Below are 15,884 nucleotides of genomic sequence, written 5' to 3'. Positions count from 1 at the left end.
AAAGTCTTCTCTTTAGGAATCCTCTGAGATTGGTAGATTCGTGTACTTTCGATATCAGATTGTATATCCTCAAAGTTGAAGTTCTGTCACTTATAGTAGGACACATTTCCTAAACTCCTGTTTATATGTTTATTGCTGTTATTATTTCATATAATTGAAATAATCTATAACTCATAGATCCGCATAGGACACAGATCGTATACGTATTTGGGTTTTGTTAATGAGAATGTAACCAGGATAAGCATTTTTAACCAGGGACAACATGAAGTAGACACTCTTCTCTCTATTTCTCCCATTGAGTACAACTAAAAACCCTGGAAGTTGTATATAAAAGAAATATAAAAAAACTCTGAAAGATGGAAAGAAGGTGGTAGACCAGTTAGGAACCTCAGAACTCAAGGAATGGCACAGTGATGAGTTCCCTGGGTTTTCTTTTTACCTCTTAAAATTCTGGACTAGGTGCTGGAGAAGCTGGCTACCCAGAAATGCAAATGGGCACTGACAAAAACAAAAACAAAAACACCAGAAAGTCTGCTCTTTCTACCCTATGGATCAGGAAAGGGACCGTCTTGTATACAGAAAACTTTTAGACAATAACCACCCTATACCACCCAAATACCATGGAAAAAACACTGTAGTCCCACATCTATCAGCCAAGACCAAGTGGAGAACCTATACTTCTATTCTCTCACAGCTATAAGGAGGCATCTTTCTCCTACATCCATCCCTTACTAGGGTGGCATCAGAGAAGGCTGAATGAGGAGCCTAGACTTTCTATCACTGCCCAGAGGCAATGAGGCTTGCCCTCACAGTGTCAGTGAAGGGCACATCAGGAGGAGTAGGGAGATACTCCCTGTCACAGCTAGAGTGTGTTAGCAGAAGCCTAGTGGGAGCCTAAACTCTCACCTCATCTCAGTAGTAACTGACCCCTAACCCCATGTCATTGGAGACTGAGTGGGGAACTTGGATATTTTTCCCCATCTGGCAGCAATGAAGTACCACTCCCTATACTTCCTCCACTGGTACATAGAAGAGGCCTGCTAAAATACTAGATTTAAGTAAGATCCAGAGTCTAATAACATAATACTCAGTATGTCCAGAATACAACTGAAATTCGCTCACCATACCAATAACAAGAAAAATCTTAACCTGAATGAGAAAAGGTGATCAAAGACATTGACACCAAAATTACGCAGATCTTGAAATGATCTGACAAAGATACTGAAGCAACCACCATAAAATGTTTCAACAAGCAATGACAAACACACTTGAAACAAGTCAAAATAGAAGCAGAAAAATAACAGAAGATAAAAAGAAGAGATATTAGAACTGAAAAACAATAGTAAGTGGGGTTAAAAAAAAGAACTCAATGATGTACTCAGCAGAAGATTCAAGAGAGCAAAGGTAAAAAAAGTGAACTTGAAGAAAGAATAGAAATTACCAAAATTAAACAACAGAGATAAAACTGACCAAAAAAATCTAGCAGGGCCTCATGGATATGTGGGACTATAACAGATCTATTATAATATTCATGTCATCAAAGTTAAGAACGAAAGGAGAAAGAGGATGGGGCTGAAAGAGCATTCATAGAAATAATAGTTGAAATGTTCCTGAATTTGGCAAACAACATAAACATACAGATTCAAGATGAGAAAAATCCAAAACAGGAAAACCCAAAGAAATCCATGCCAAGACACATCATAAACTCCTGAAAACTGAAGACAAAGAAAAAAAATCTTAAAGGTGGTGAGAAAGAAAAGATGCCTTATGTATAGGGGAAAAACAATTTGAATGACATCATCATCAGAAAGAAACCAGAGGCCAAAAGAAAGTGGCACAATATTTTCAAGTGCTGAAAGAGAACTGACACCCCAGAGGCCTATATCCAGTGAAAATATCCTTCAAGAATAAAGGGGAATCAAGACATGCCTAGATGAAGGAAAACTATTAAGAAGGGAATTTGTCACCAGCATACCTATGCTAAAAGAATAGCTAAAGGAATTTTCTGAAACAGGAAGGAAGTAATAAAAGAAGGGATCTTGAAATGTCAGAAGGAAAAAAGAACAACAGTAAGAGTAAAAATATAGGGTCCAATCCACGATATCACCCTGCATTTATTTGTCATGTTTCCCTATTCTCCTATCTGTGACAGTTTCTTGGTCTTTCCTTGAATCTACATTTTTAATAAGCTCCTTATCTGATTTTTAGTTGGTAGAATTTGAGACCCGTTATTATTCTAAAGTCAAGGGCAGATCCTGAGCACACCTCACTGACTCACATACTCTTTAAGAAGCATATTGACTGGGAGAACTTTCCCTTGCCTGAGTGACTTTTCATCCCAGGTCATGCTGGTCAGGGACCCAGCAAAAAAAAAAAAAAAAGGCACACTTGGAGAGAATTTAAAACTGCTATTCACCGAGGTATAATCAGGGTTAAGGTAACTAATAAGGGATGCTAAAGCAACCAGGAACTATCAAGAGTTCAAAGGTTTTATTATTCTTGGAAATGGAAGGAGGAGATCATCAACCTAGAGCAATAGTCAGAGATATGTAGTTATAGAAGAACCCAGCCCTGCCAGAACCACAAGGCTCTGAATCATGGAGGAAGTAGAGGAAGACACACCCAAGGCTTTACCTCCTCCTCTTAGATCTGCTGGTGCTTCCCATTGGTAGAACTGAAATGAAAGGGGCCAAGTGACAAGGAAGAGCTAAATGATGGAGTCGCAAGCCACAGTGGAAGGCAAGAAAGGTGGAGAATGGATCTGGGGGTGTGGTAAAGGGAGAATAATCAGCGCTGTTTTAAGTAAAATGTCAGAGAAATAACCTGATTAACGTACTGTGCCTGGGTAAAAAATCCAAAACACTTTTGTGCCAATGTAAGTGGATAGCACTCATTTTTTTGACTAAATTCTAGCATACTTTAAAGAAACATTCAATATATTTAGCCAATACTTTCAGTTTTCTTTTCAGAAAGCCATTTCTAAAACCCAGTAGGCACATAATGGACGTGATTTCACCTGTAAGATTTCTAATTCCAATTTGATTTTTTTGGCCAGGAAATTTACATTATTACGTTAAAGGTCTCCAGAGTTTATAGCAGATCATCCTTACCTTGAGGTCAAGCCTAAAATTCAGCCATCTATAGGTAATGTCAAGGATGCATTCCCCTTGATCTGATAGTAGTATCATTCAGGCCTTTAACTGTAGATGGTTGACTTTTGGGCTATTAGAATGTATAAATCAGTAGGTTTACTACTATTGTACTAAGCAGTGACCATTTGTTTTCTCTTGCAGAGAACACCATGGGAATGCTATGCAGCCCTCTGTCAAGGATAACAGTGGTAGCCATGGCTCTCCTATCAGTGGAAAATTAGAAGGCATCTTCTTCAGCTGCAGCACTGAATTCAATACTGGGAAGCCACCCCAGGATTCACCTTACGGAAGATACAGGTTTGAGATTGCAGCAGAAAAACTTTTTAACCCCAATACTAACTTATACTTTGGGGACTTCTACTGTATGTACACTGCTTATCATTATGTGATTCTTGTTATTGCCCCTGTGGGATCACCAGGCGATGAATTTTGTAAGCAGCGTCTTCCTCAACTAAATTCCAAGGATAATAAATTTTTGACCTGTACAGAAGAAGATGGGGTTCTGGTTTACCACCATGCCCAGGATGTAATTTTAGAAGTCATTTACACTGACCCTGTGGATCTTTCTCTGGGCACCGTGGCAGAAATCACTGGTCATCAGCTCATGAGTTTGTCTACTGCAAATGCAAAAAAAGATCCCAGCTGCAAAACCTGTAATATCAGTGTTGGACGTTAATACCCACTTTTCTTCTTACTCAGACCCTTTCCTTCCCTTAGGAGCATTGATCCTCTGTTGTCCATTTTCATTACCAGATGTTTTCCACTGAAGCATGCACATGCCGCTATCACCAAAAGCAAACTACCACTTTTCACATTTCATTCAGAGACATTTTAGTGTTTCCTATTCCCTACCCTTTCCCCTACTTTCAATAATGAAATATCCTAAGTTCTCGTTTTGACACTTTATTGCCTAGATGCTGCAATGTTTTTATTTTTCCTTTATGCCAAACATAACAAAACAGTTATATAGAACGCTTTAGCAAAATACAAAATAATGGCTTATAAATGGTGTTTAAATATGCATTCATTTTAATCTACTGAACAAATATTGGGATAACTCCAAACCGCATGAAAAGGTGTAATTGCAGCATGAGTTAAATCTTGAAGCCTAGAATTGTCAGCACTTCCAACTTGTTGTTTGACAGTGTTATTTATGTTATTTATATTAGCTAACAGGAAACAACTACTGTGTTTCAACATAATAAATATAATAGAAAAATACTTTATTTGTATTGTTGTATAAAATATTTACAATCATAAAGAATATATAGAGTTACATTTTAATAGCAATTGTATACATGTCACGAAACCATTTCCCTTATCAAAGATGTAATTTGTAAACCTCAAATAGTTGTGTATCTGTCCTGTTACAAGTAGATGACTTCAATTAAACAAATTTATGAAGGACATTACTCTGATTCATAAAAATTATAAAATGTCAGGTAAATACAGAGAAAACAATAAGCCTCTGAAATATTCTGCTTCTGAAACAGTCAGTATTCTTCCCATCCAAACTATATGAAAACGTGAATTTCTTCAACTTCATGCTTAAACATTACAGAAAATAGAAAGACAAACATGGTTGGTACGTAAGAGAAAATGTTGACCTTTTACTTGTTTTTACAAAAACCAAAATAATAAATGTGTTTTAGTACAAAATAATATATACTAAAGTTGATGAGGCAAATAAAATATTCTGGCTTCTTTTCCAAGGTGTCATGGCAAACAATTTTTGAAGAATAACCACAGCTCATGAGGAAGTTTGACTTTACAAAGTATAGACCTTGGAACATTAAGAAAAATGCATATTCCCAATGGAAAAATAGTTATATAATCTTATAGTAAACAAAAAGATTAGCAATAATACTATGGTCACATTAGATTATATACTGCAGACACATCTATCCAAAATACCTATTTTAAAATTTTAATATTTTAATATAAACATCTGTCAATTATAGACAAAGATAATAATTCACAAAGTACATGCTGTCAGAATGAACTTTGGTAACCAGAAATGTAAAATTACAAATAACAGATAAAATAATGTATTATTTTTATATAGAAATAAAAAAATTAGCAGTGACACATTCTAGGATATTTTAGGGTACTAAAAGCCTAGCAGACTTAAGGGACAAGGTAGTAGATGTTTTATCACTTAAGAATCTATTAGAAGTTTCAAATAAGTTACTTTCTTACTAGCTGTATTCCTTCCTATATAACAAGCAGAATTTCTTTTCCTCCTCTCACTTATTTTTTAAAATCATGGTCTTTTCTTTGGCTACTAAATCAACTTTCCCTAACAAGTGGCCCAGCTATGTTATTTAGATTTAATAAAACATTAGATGCTTTTGAAATAATTATACTGGCTGAGTTTTCTCCTTGGCATGGAGGAGGCTGAAGCTTTTTTTCCAATTATATGACTACCTGTTAATATTTTTCCCCCATTTAAATCCCTTCTCATTGTATATAATTACACTTGCTAGCCTTTCTTAAAAACAGCTAATACTACCACTAAAGTGCTTCCATTTTCGATACGTCAAAACTACTTAGCAAGAATGGCAAAGAAAATAAACTTGACTATCTTGGGTAAAAGTGATCATAAACATTTCCTGAACCTCAGATAGTTTTGGCCACATCTTGCTTGCTGATAAGGACCTCTAATAGTCTCAATTTGGCTTTTATGTGCTTGTATTCATAATATTCATCTGCCATTGGTATCCTATCTTCTTTTTGTGGACTTCTGCAAAACAGAAAATACAGTCTATTAGTTCATAATGAAACAAGTCATTAAATATCCTTTTATAATTCATATGTAAGAAAGTGTAGGGTAACGGCTTCCATTTCGTTTCTACATCATGTCTTCTTTACCTTCCCCTTCACCTTCATTCACTCCTGCTTCTGTGTGTTATTAAGTTTCTAAATAATAATACCCTTTAAGAACCTGAATGTCATAGGTGTTTTGCAAATATGTAGTCCATTGCTTAGACATGTAACGATGAGGCAAGTGAAAAGATCTGAGGAGAAAAAACAAAAGCCAGAACCTCCAAGGCATTCCTTATCCAGTCATTCTGTTACCTGCCACAGTCCCACACCTATGCAGAATGTTCAACCCTTACAGTAAGAGTTGTTAAAAATATCAACCGGAAAATACTATAGAAACTTGATTACACAAATAATTTATATTTTTATGGTGACAGGAAAAAACATTTAGTTGATGTCTTACAAATTTGAAACATTTCCAAGTTTTTTGTAATTGTAACACCTTTCCCTGCTAATGTGTAGTAGAATCACTGTCTCTTGATTGAATTTATAAGTCTAAATTGTAGTGGTTCTCTTCTAGACACTAATTTTACTAAGACTAGACATACAACAACATATATAGTTTTTTATATATATGCAGTCTGTATGCTCTTGCTATTTACTTGGAAGTATAATTTGGTAATAACATCTGGAGTTAAAACCATCTGCCTTCCCACAAAAATTTGTTGTCAGAATATATGTTTTCTAAAGGGAAATAATTGGTACAGGGTCTCAGAAGGCTCTTGTCTTCTTGGTTAATAAGATAGCCTATTGTTTTTAAAATATTTGCACCCATGACTTTGAAATACAAGGGGTAGAAGACACAGATATAGTCACCACAATTAAAACTGAATATAAACAGAAATACTCTCCATTATTAGAACTGAAACTGGGTAAATAGCAAATATCTGTAGCCCCCTTCTATTTTCCTAGTAGTTATAAAAAGATATTTGTCTCTTACAAGTGAAAAAAAAAGCCAAGCTAATCTATAAAGGTTCATTAAGAATGTAGTCTATTTGTATTGCACCACTGTTTACTGCCCTGAAATTTCTAGTACAGAACTCAGAACAGCACAGAAATACATAGACAGGGTCCTCTTAAATGTTACCTAAATTATATAACATAAATCCTTTACCTCCATTCTATGTTATGGGCCAAACTTACAACTGGGTGTCTGAATACTACCTTAATTTATATAAACAGATCTAAGTGAAGAAACTGTCTAATTATTACAGAGGAACAATAATAATTGAGTATATAACTTTTCCCTAGTACTACATATTCCATTTTGGCTAACAAACAAGAGCGCTTTGATGAAAATGAAAAATTTTGCTAAGAATTTTTTGAAGCAGTTTCCCCATTATATAAAACATACTAATGTGCTTAGCACAGTTCCTGGCTGATAATTTGTAATAAAAATGCCCTATCTATATGATTATCATGCTTCTTGTATAGCAAATATTACCAAGAACATTTACAGTGCCTTAAAACATTATTTTACCTTCTGGATGGTTAGGCCTTCCTAATAAAATGTCTTAGGAAAACATAATTAAGGTCCATATTTCCTAGCCATTCAACTGTTTGATTTTAGTTGTAATAGATCACTTCTGCATTTAGTTGAAAAATATCACCACAAGAGGGCACACAGCTTCATAGCCAAATATAGGCATATCTGAAGTGGGTTTAGGACTCACAGATGCAACAGAATACTATACATAGAACATAAATAACTTCCCTATATGTCAAAAAGCATGCCAAGTAACACTGCAGATCCAGTAGGCAGGTCTAGTAACACATTGGGAAGTATGCAAATTCTTTAAGGTACAAATAGGTAGAAATGTAAATTTATTCAGGGAACTCAGTTATGAAAAGAATGTACGCACATCTTAAAGTGCATCATTTCTCATGTGTAATGACTATTTAGATTTAGAATACTTGATAACATCTCCCCAAAGATTTCCTTGAATGAAAAATTCCCACGGAATACCTTTAATCTGAAAGAGGCAGAGATCAGGAAATTTAATGCAAGTCATATCTACCCAAAGCATAACACAGCACAGTCCAGACAGACAAAGTCACTATTCCAAGGAATGTTTCACAAGGAAAGTTGCATGAATGTTTTGTAAAAGAAAAAAGTATGGAAAAAGAAAAATAAGAAACTATGTTTTACATTCTAAATTTAGCGGCCACATAGCATTTCTCACTAGACTAGTTAACATCAGCAGAAAGGTAACTTGGACATGTACCAATCAACTGGAAAGAAAGATTCCAGGTGGAAAAAAATTGGGTTACATCTATATTTGTTGAATGGAAAAAGTTTCTCACTGAACAGGTCCAGTCCTAATAAATAGGCCTGGTAGACTGAAATGGAAAAGCTTCCAAGGAATAAGAGGTGAATAGATGAAGACTGAAAGTTTCAAGATGCCTTTAGAAAATAGCCCCTCTCCATCAGGTCAACCCTAAAGTCTACTGAACTGAAAGCATTTCAGGGAAGGCAGATACCTAGATGGAGAAACAGTGTAGCACTGACTCTAGTGCTTATGCTCTAAAATTCAAAGGAAGAGTTTAGTCTCATCTCTGCTACTTAATAACTTTGTGACTTTGGGAAAGTTGGACCCTTTATTTATTTTCTAAAGACTGATGTCCCATGTGACAGCTGTAGCTTCCCAGAATATCCCAAGAGTCCAATCATTTCAGCTCATAGAGGTGGAAACTGAGTCTCAGGATAAGCTGAGTGATTTGTCTCTCTTCCAAAAGTAGATCAGTGACCCTTATTTCCTGATTATGTAATTTTGTTGATGATACACCAGAATTTAGAGGAAGCTAGTAGAGCATATGAGACTTGGATTGACACAGAAAAATAGAGGATAAATAGAGGATATAGCTAACCATTTATTTAAGGAGTAGAAAAAATGGCTATGAATTTTTTTTACCAAATCCTGAAATAAAGTAATTAGAGGCAGACCCTGAACTTTAAAGAAGGTATTTATAGCAAAGGAAGAATTATTATTTAATAAAGTAGGGAATAACTTGTAGAACTAAGAAGACAAGAACAAAGCAATTTTATGAGCTAAAAAGTCAAATACGTTTTTTAAAAGTTCAGATAAATTCAACAGTTATAATGCAATTTATCATGCAAAGTGAGGGATTTTAGAGTTTATCCTTTATTTCTTAAAGGTCAATGTCATATTTGACAGCTATAGCCTCCCATAAAACATCCCTAATAATGGCACTATCAGAATGTTACATTGGACAAATCCTGAGTCTAAGCTAGTGTGAAAGTTATGTACATTTTGTATAAAGTCACCCTACAAAAAAATTGCAGCTCATTTTTGACAGTAGTTCTCTAGGAATATTAACTTTAAAAAATTCTGTCCACACTTACCTTCCTGTTTGCTTAAAAAACTGTTCTTCAAATTCTCTTAAGGCTTTCCGCAGTCTCTTCTTGTCAGCCCTAGTTTCTCGGAGATGGTCAAGAAGTACAGGCCTATATCAATAGGTAAAATATATATTTGCCATTACTGAGCACTAGCATAATTGAGAAAGCATCATGAGCAGACTTATCTGATCATCAATAAAAAGCATATTGTGATCAAAAAGTGTTCTGACCATAAAAGAGTGTCTTTCGAGTAAGTATGGCACACACACGGCCTGATTACAGGGGAGCACATAAGCAGGGAAAATTACCTGATGGAAACAATTTCATAGGAAAGAAGAAAGGACAGACAAGAGGCGAGCGGATTGAGTCTGCTGTAAGGAGTGGTGAGGGTAATGGCAGTGTGAATGGACAAGGGAGGAATGGACATTTTGAAGGAATACTCATCACTATTTGGTGATAGACTGAACATAAGAGACATAGAAGAGATTTTAAAGAAAATTCTATCCTTAATCTATTCTAGAGTATGGGGAGAAGGGCAAAACCCTTGGGAATGAAACTAAGACCCAGAATAAAGGTATAGTTACATTGCAAATTCTATTCATTCTACTAAGAGAGAAAAACCATATACCTCAGAACAGGAAATTTGGTATACACAAGCATACCAAACTTGTATATGGTTTCAGAGACTCTATGAACTTCCTGAAACTACGTATGGTCATTTTCTTAAAAAAAAAAAATATTCCATTGATTTCAAAAAAGTCCAACACCTCCCCAAAAGTTAGGAATAACTGCTTTATACCAACCACCAAAAAACAAAAAAAAAGGATTTTCTGCTTCCAACAGGTCAAACTTACTTAAATTAAGGTACCACCTGATTCTACAAGCACACTAAAATCTCAGTCTCCGCTTATAACTTAGTCCTTGGTCTCGCCTCATCTTTATTTTGGGACATAAACTCACTGCACTGTATAATACATGTTCAAGAAAATCTCATAATCTGGGCTGTAATATATAAGCCAAAGAAGGCCAAATGATCATGAGGACTTCCAGCTACTGAATAACGATAATGATAATACTAATGAAAATCCAAATGGCTCTCGACTGAAGGGCCACTAGGAGATAAAGGGTGACTCAATTCCTTAAGGCCCAGTGAATTTCCAGTCTGGAGAAAGTATTTCATCTAAATGGAAGAGACTAAGATAAAGGCCCTGAGAACTGTTGACCCACACAGGATCCTAACCCCTTTGGGTACGGCATTTTCAAAGGCCAACCCTGCTTCACACATTGCCAAGAGTTAGACTGGTGCCAGAACCCTGTCAAAAGGAGATGGGATTATAGCAAATTGAACATTAGCATTTATGGCATCTTTAGGACTTTATCGGGAGCTATGGCTCCTCATGGCTTTGTCTTCTAGTTTTTCCAGTTAAGAAGACATGGATTATGCTTTTACTCTCTGGTGGATAGCCCTTTTTAGAGAGTCTAACAGCTCTTCTTAATTTTGTATGTACATACAAGGTATGTAAAATCAAAAGGAGTTAAAAGGAGACTCCACGCTTAGGATTCAGACTCACATGGTGGCTTCATGTAAATTGGACATGGAGAGAGCTGGTTGTTTTACTTCTTTCTTTTCATCTGGTAGCAGGGCCCTAACAGGCTCAATCTCAGTAGAGTAGCTGAGGTGATCGCCAATGGGAAGGTGAGATGCTGGATCTGGCAAAGAAGGTAGTTGGCTTCCCTGTGGACAGTCTTCATCAGAGTCCTCTTCCTCCTGCTTATTACAGGCAGAGTTAAATAAATAAAATCACAAAATGCTAAGTGCCTCTTGAAGCAAAAACTGGAAGGGGAACCATAAATAGATACCATGAAAACCGGTAGATGACCCATATGCCTACTCAGAACCAGGATGGAAACAACCAAGTAGAGCTCTTCCTCAGTTGCACTTAAAAAAAACTGCAGAAGTTAACAAGCAAAGGGACACCATGCTGGCCTAAAACACTCACCAAGTTCATCTGTGTCTTCTAGGCCAGTGAAGGCACAGACATTTAGGATATGGTTCAGTCTGGATTGCACTGCCAAATGGTTCCTCCCTTTCACCCAGATCTTCTGTGCCCCGGCATCATACCAGTGATATGAGTTAGGATGAGATGGACTACAAATACCTTTTGTCATTCAGAAACACCCTAAGTCAGGTCCCAGTGTAGGCCACATTCAGATACAGATGATAATCAGAAAATTGGCAAATTGAGGGAAGAGCTCTTTGAAGGCCAAAGCAAAGTGGGGTAACTCTTTAACCTGTTCTGATAATTCTTATCACAACAAAAGGACTTTCCTGAGAGGAAATTTGAGAATCATACTGCATTTTAAATTTTGCTTTCATTATGGCAAAATGTCAAAGACTCTGAATCACTATTAGTATCTTTAAAAATATGGAAGTATATATGTACTCAAGTATACTTAAATTTATATTTGTTAATATTTATTCCTTTTTACATTGGTATCTTGAGCAAGTGACTATTTTAATATTGATGCAGTAGGATTTGTGATGCTTTTCTAGTTCCATATTCCCATAAATCATTCTTTATTAAAAGTAGTCTAACTCAATTTCAGTACTTCTATTTTCTATTGAAATAAATCTGCTTGTATCTTACACAGTATGGTCAAATGGTACCAAAAACAAACGTTGTATTATATCAAGGAATATGTTGTCAATTTTCTTATTAATAGAGAAAAGTTAACCAACACACACAGACTAGAAAGGCTCTGTTTTCCCTAGCTGTATTATAAATGAGATAATACCAAGCTAAAAGCTGTCATGTCTTCTCCTCACCCAAGGAAATGAAAACAAATCTTGAAACTGACTCTAAACATACAAGTGCTATATATTACAATTTTATAATAGTTCTAATTATCAGTCAGTTTGAAGTATAGTTAGGATTAGGCAAGACCAAATATTTACTTTTGAAATAACAATTGGCCTTGTTAGCAGCATCTACTGCTGTGAAGGCTCCTTTATCACCCCCTAGTGTTATATAGTGCTAACTAAACGTCAATACAAAGCACCACTACAGGTTTCTAGTTAATGCAAACATCCTGACTTACAATTGTTGGAATAAGGGAAGGCGTTGACAAGATTTGCTTGATAATTCTGTATCGATCATAAAGAGGCTTTATGGGGTTCTTGTCTTGCTTAGTTACCTGAAAAACATAAAATTAATTATAATTCCTAAGAAGAAGAAGAAGAAAAACATGTCAATATTGTTAGCAGACCAAAAAAAAAAAAGTCTCAGAGTCTCAAAGTAAAGGATTGTAATATTATAACAGTTATTAGAAAAAGGGAAGTCATTTATAAAATATTGTATGTAGCACATGGCAATTTTTTCTAGAAAAAAGTTTCTTAAAGGATAGGTCTAAGTTTAGAAAGATGGTTTTTAAATATTTCTGGAGGAGTCTGCAGTGCCTAAATGGTAAGAAACCTCTTCTTTAATTACTTCTTCATTCTTAAAAAACTGATTGATTTTTCTTCTGAAACATGTATTTTATCTGGACTTTCATGATTATAGGTATTCACAAACACCAACCTGGTGCAGTTCTTCATGACCACATGCCTGGATTATATACTAGAGCTTGCTGGCTATCTCTGATATAAACTAAATTATTTTGGACAAAACATTTAAATTCTCTGAATCCCTAATTTCCTACCCATACAAGAAGGAGGTTAGAGTTACAAAGATCCTTCCAACTAAAAAAATTCTGTAACCTCTTCACTCACCAATATATTCTATACCCCTCTGCTGTATGACCATCCTCAAGCACTCTTTTCAACAGGTCGTACTGTACATAAAAATTTAAATAGCTTCTTATCTATTTATCTATCTATCTATGTATCTACCTATCTGTCCAAAGTGACCAAACTCCCCCGCTTTTCTTGGTTTTCTCCCAGCTGTGTATCCTGCATTAATTTGCTGCATATTTACTATACACAACCTGCCTTCCACTCTAGTCCAGTGGTTTGCACTTGGCAACTAGTGGGAAGGGATTGGTAGAAACAGTGCATGACATACTCATCCAAATGTCTTATCAAAGCATACATGCCCAAGCATGCCAGATAGCTCGGCCTTCCAGATACCCCAGAGAGAATCTTCAGGGAAAAGAAAATGGCCCAAGCATGTAGTGAGCTTCCCAGTTATCCTCATACCACCCTACCTCCATCCCAACTGCAAACCACGCTGGCCCATAATGATCTCCCTTTTCTCTGAACTTCTCTATCTAATTATCTGGACCTTAACTATTTTCTGTGTTTCAGTCTTTTCTGCCCAAATAAATTAAAAGTTTCTTGAGGATGGAGAGCATATCACATATTTCTTTAAATTCTCACAGTATTCTACATATCTACTCCCTACTACCAAGATATCAACACAGATTTATAGACAAAAATAATTTTTACAATCTTCATATAAATTCCATAAACTATAGCCAAAATGTTTTTCATTTTTCTTTATTTTCAGTAGAAAGATCACCTCTCTCTGTAAAAGCCTTTAAAGTATTGATTAAATAACCTCAAGATCCTTTCATTTTCTAGGCCAATCATACTTTAAACATTTTCCTACTGATAACACCTTTCCATGAAAAAAATAAAAACACATATTCCTACTAAAATGTATTCTGTGGGATTTTAAGAGGTGACAAAAGAAAAAAAAAATCTCAGTCTAAGTTCAGAAAACATTTAAATGTTTTTTATTCAGTATCTTACCAGGACTTATATTCCATAGAAAGCACTTCAGAAAATGTTATATTTGACTATTATTGGTGTCTCTCTATAGCAATTTGATTTTTGTGATTTTATTTATTTTTAGCATATGCCCTAGATTCTATAAAAGCTAAATTTAATCCTAAAAGAGAAAAAAGAGTGACCAAAAAGCAAGTTAGAATGATGAATGCCATTATATTAAAATATCTTCTTCAGATGCTAGATGAAAATTAGGGTACCTGTACAATGTATGCACTCCTCTTTCACTCTAATGATTTCAAGATTTTACTCTTAGGATCATTACTAAAGCAATCCCCAAAGAGAAACGTGAGGGTTCATGTGTAGTAAGTACAAGACAATGTGAAAACTTTAAGTCCATAGGTGCTCATCATCCTTAAATAAACTTGGACAGGAAGGCAGATTGGAGGCCTATAGGAGACCTGCAAAGTAATTTTCATGATGGAAACTGAGTCAAGAGGTAAGCTCTGCAGGAGATCCCAAATCTAATGGGCAGAAATACATTTGACTTTGCTGTACTTCAACCCTTTTCTGCTAAGAATCAGAGAATTTTATCCTCCGAATTCAATGGCTGACTGTTTCTGAAATACATCCTCCCTTCTCCCTAAATTGTACATGTTGCTGGCGTCTATAGTGCACGTTATATCTAACTTTTGGTTTTTGTTATGTCAGTGAAGGAAACAAGGACCATGTTGAGTAACCTAAAACAGTGAAAGAAAGTTATGCAGAATATGAATAGGTTTTCATATTGTAAAGATAAATATAAAGAGATAACCCCCCAAAGATAACTATCCTTACTTCCTGATCCTCCATTATTATAGTATCAGAAGGAATAAAACTAAGAGGAGTTTGAGCAAGAGAGATCTGTGCATAGCACACAATCTGATATGAATTGTTGATAGCTTAACAATTTTGCCATACAAAAAACTTCTAGCCACCTATCCAGTAGGTAATCTTAATCATCAGGTCTGGAAACAAGCTGGCTTTCCAAGAGACAGACTGGTACAGAGAGTGGCCAGCCCAGATGTGTTTTTTTTTCTGGGCCCTGGTCAGAAAGTTGTTTGGGGAAAAACTGCCATAGCTCCAACACTTTTACCACCTGTTTTCCTTTCTTCCCTTAGGACTGGTGCCATGTATTATTTCACAGTAAACCACATAAATTTATAAATAAAATCATTCTCTTTAGTCATCCCCTTAAATGAACTCTCTCTTGTGGAGAGAAGTAAAATTGACATTCTCTTCTCTGTACAGTGAGCAATAGGAAACTATTACTCTTTAGCTTTAAGGATTCAAGTCCTGCCATGATTTCCATATGTCTCAGTATCCCTACCCGTTTATTGAGGGAGACACTGTATATGAAATAGGTCTGACTGTTTGAACTAACCAGTCAGTCAAACAACATGGAATATCAGTAATGGACATTATCATACGAAGCAACTGCTAAAGAGAATAGTTTGGTCAATTTAAACTTCTAAGCAGGGAATTGCAGATTAATATTCACCTTGAAACTACAGGACATGGGTTCAGAAAACCAGCTTCAACACTTAACGAGCTATTTTTAACATGGAAAATTATATAATCTTTGAACATTAGTTTCCTAATACACAGAATAAGGATCACTTTTAATAATTTATTCATATATAGATGTCCCTGGGTTAATAACAGGCATACTGAATGATTTTTGAGCTACTAAACTAGTTGACTTAAGGTTAATATCAATGTTGTCCATTACTAAAAAGGAGTATCACAGTGCTATTAATAAATATAAAAAATAAAAAAGAATGAG

At 35.5% G+C, this 15,884-nt stretch overlaps 2 protein-coding genes across 7 annotated transcripts in view; one reads left to right on the top strand and one right to left on the bottom strand.

Annotated features, from left to right (window-relative positions):
- The window catches only part of PHYHIPL (phytanoyl-CoA 2-hydroxylase interacting protein-like), an 88,560-nt gene extending 83,996 nt beyond the window's left edge, over window positions 1–4,564 (top strand). For both annotated transcript variants that reach the window (XM_012657610.1, XM_012657618.1), the window contains exon 5: window positions 3,294–4,564. In XM_012657610.1, coding sequence (XP_012513064.1) covers window positions 3,294–3,828 — 535 coding nt within the window. In that variant the 3' untranslated portion in view covers window positions 3,829–4,564. The remainder of the gene's footprint in view (window positions 1–3,293) is intronic.
- FAM13C (family with sequence similarity 13, member C) overlaps window positions 4,344–15,884 on the bottom strand; it is a 126,055-nt gene continuing 114,514 nt past the window's right edge. For 3 of the 5 annotated variants that reach the window (XM_012657586.1, XM_012657573.1, XM_012657597.1), the window contains 4 exons: window positions 12,433–12,528; window positions 10,905–11,104; window positions 9,340–9,441; window positions 4,344–5,895 (listed from right to left, as the gene is read on the bottom strand). In XM_012657586.1, the coding sequence (XP_012513040.1) occupies window positions 5,772–5,895; window positions 9,340–9,441; window positions 10,905–11,104; window positions 12,433–12,528 (522 nt within the window). In that variant the 3' untranslated portion in view covers window positions 4,344–5,771. The remainder of the gene's footprint in view (window positions 5,896–9,339; window positions 9,442–10,904; window positions 11,105–12,432; window positions 12,529–15,884) is intronic. The other 2 variants (XM_012657590.1, XM_012657579.1) reach the window with 2 other exon arrangements.

This window comes from Propithecus coquereli, unplaced genomic scaffold (genome assembly GCF_000956105.1).
Source record: "Propithecus coquereli isolate 6110/MARCELLA unplaced genomic scaffold, Pcoq_1.0 Scaffold115, whole genome shotgun sequence".
Lineage (NCBI taxonomy): Eukaryota > Metazoa > Chordata > Mammalia > Primates > Indriidae > Propithecus > Propithecus coquereli.
This window is presented reverse-complemented; position numbering and strand designations above follow the sequence as displayed.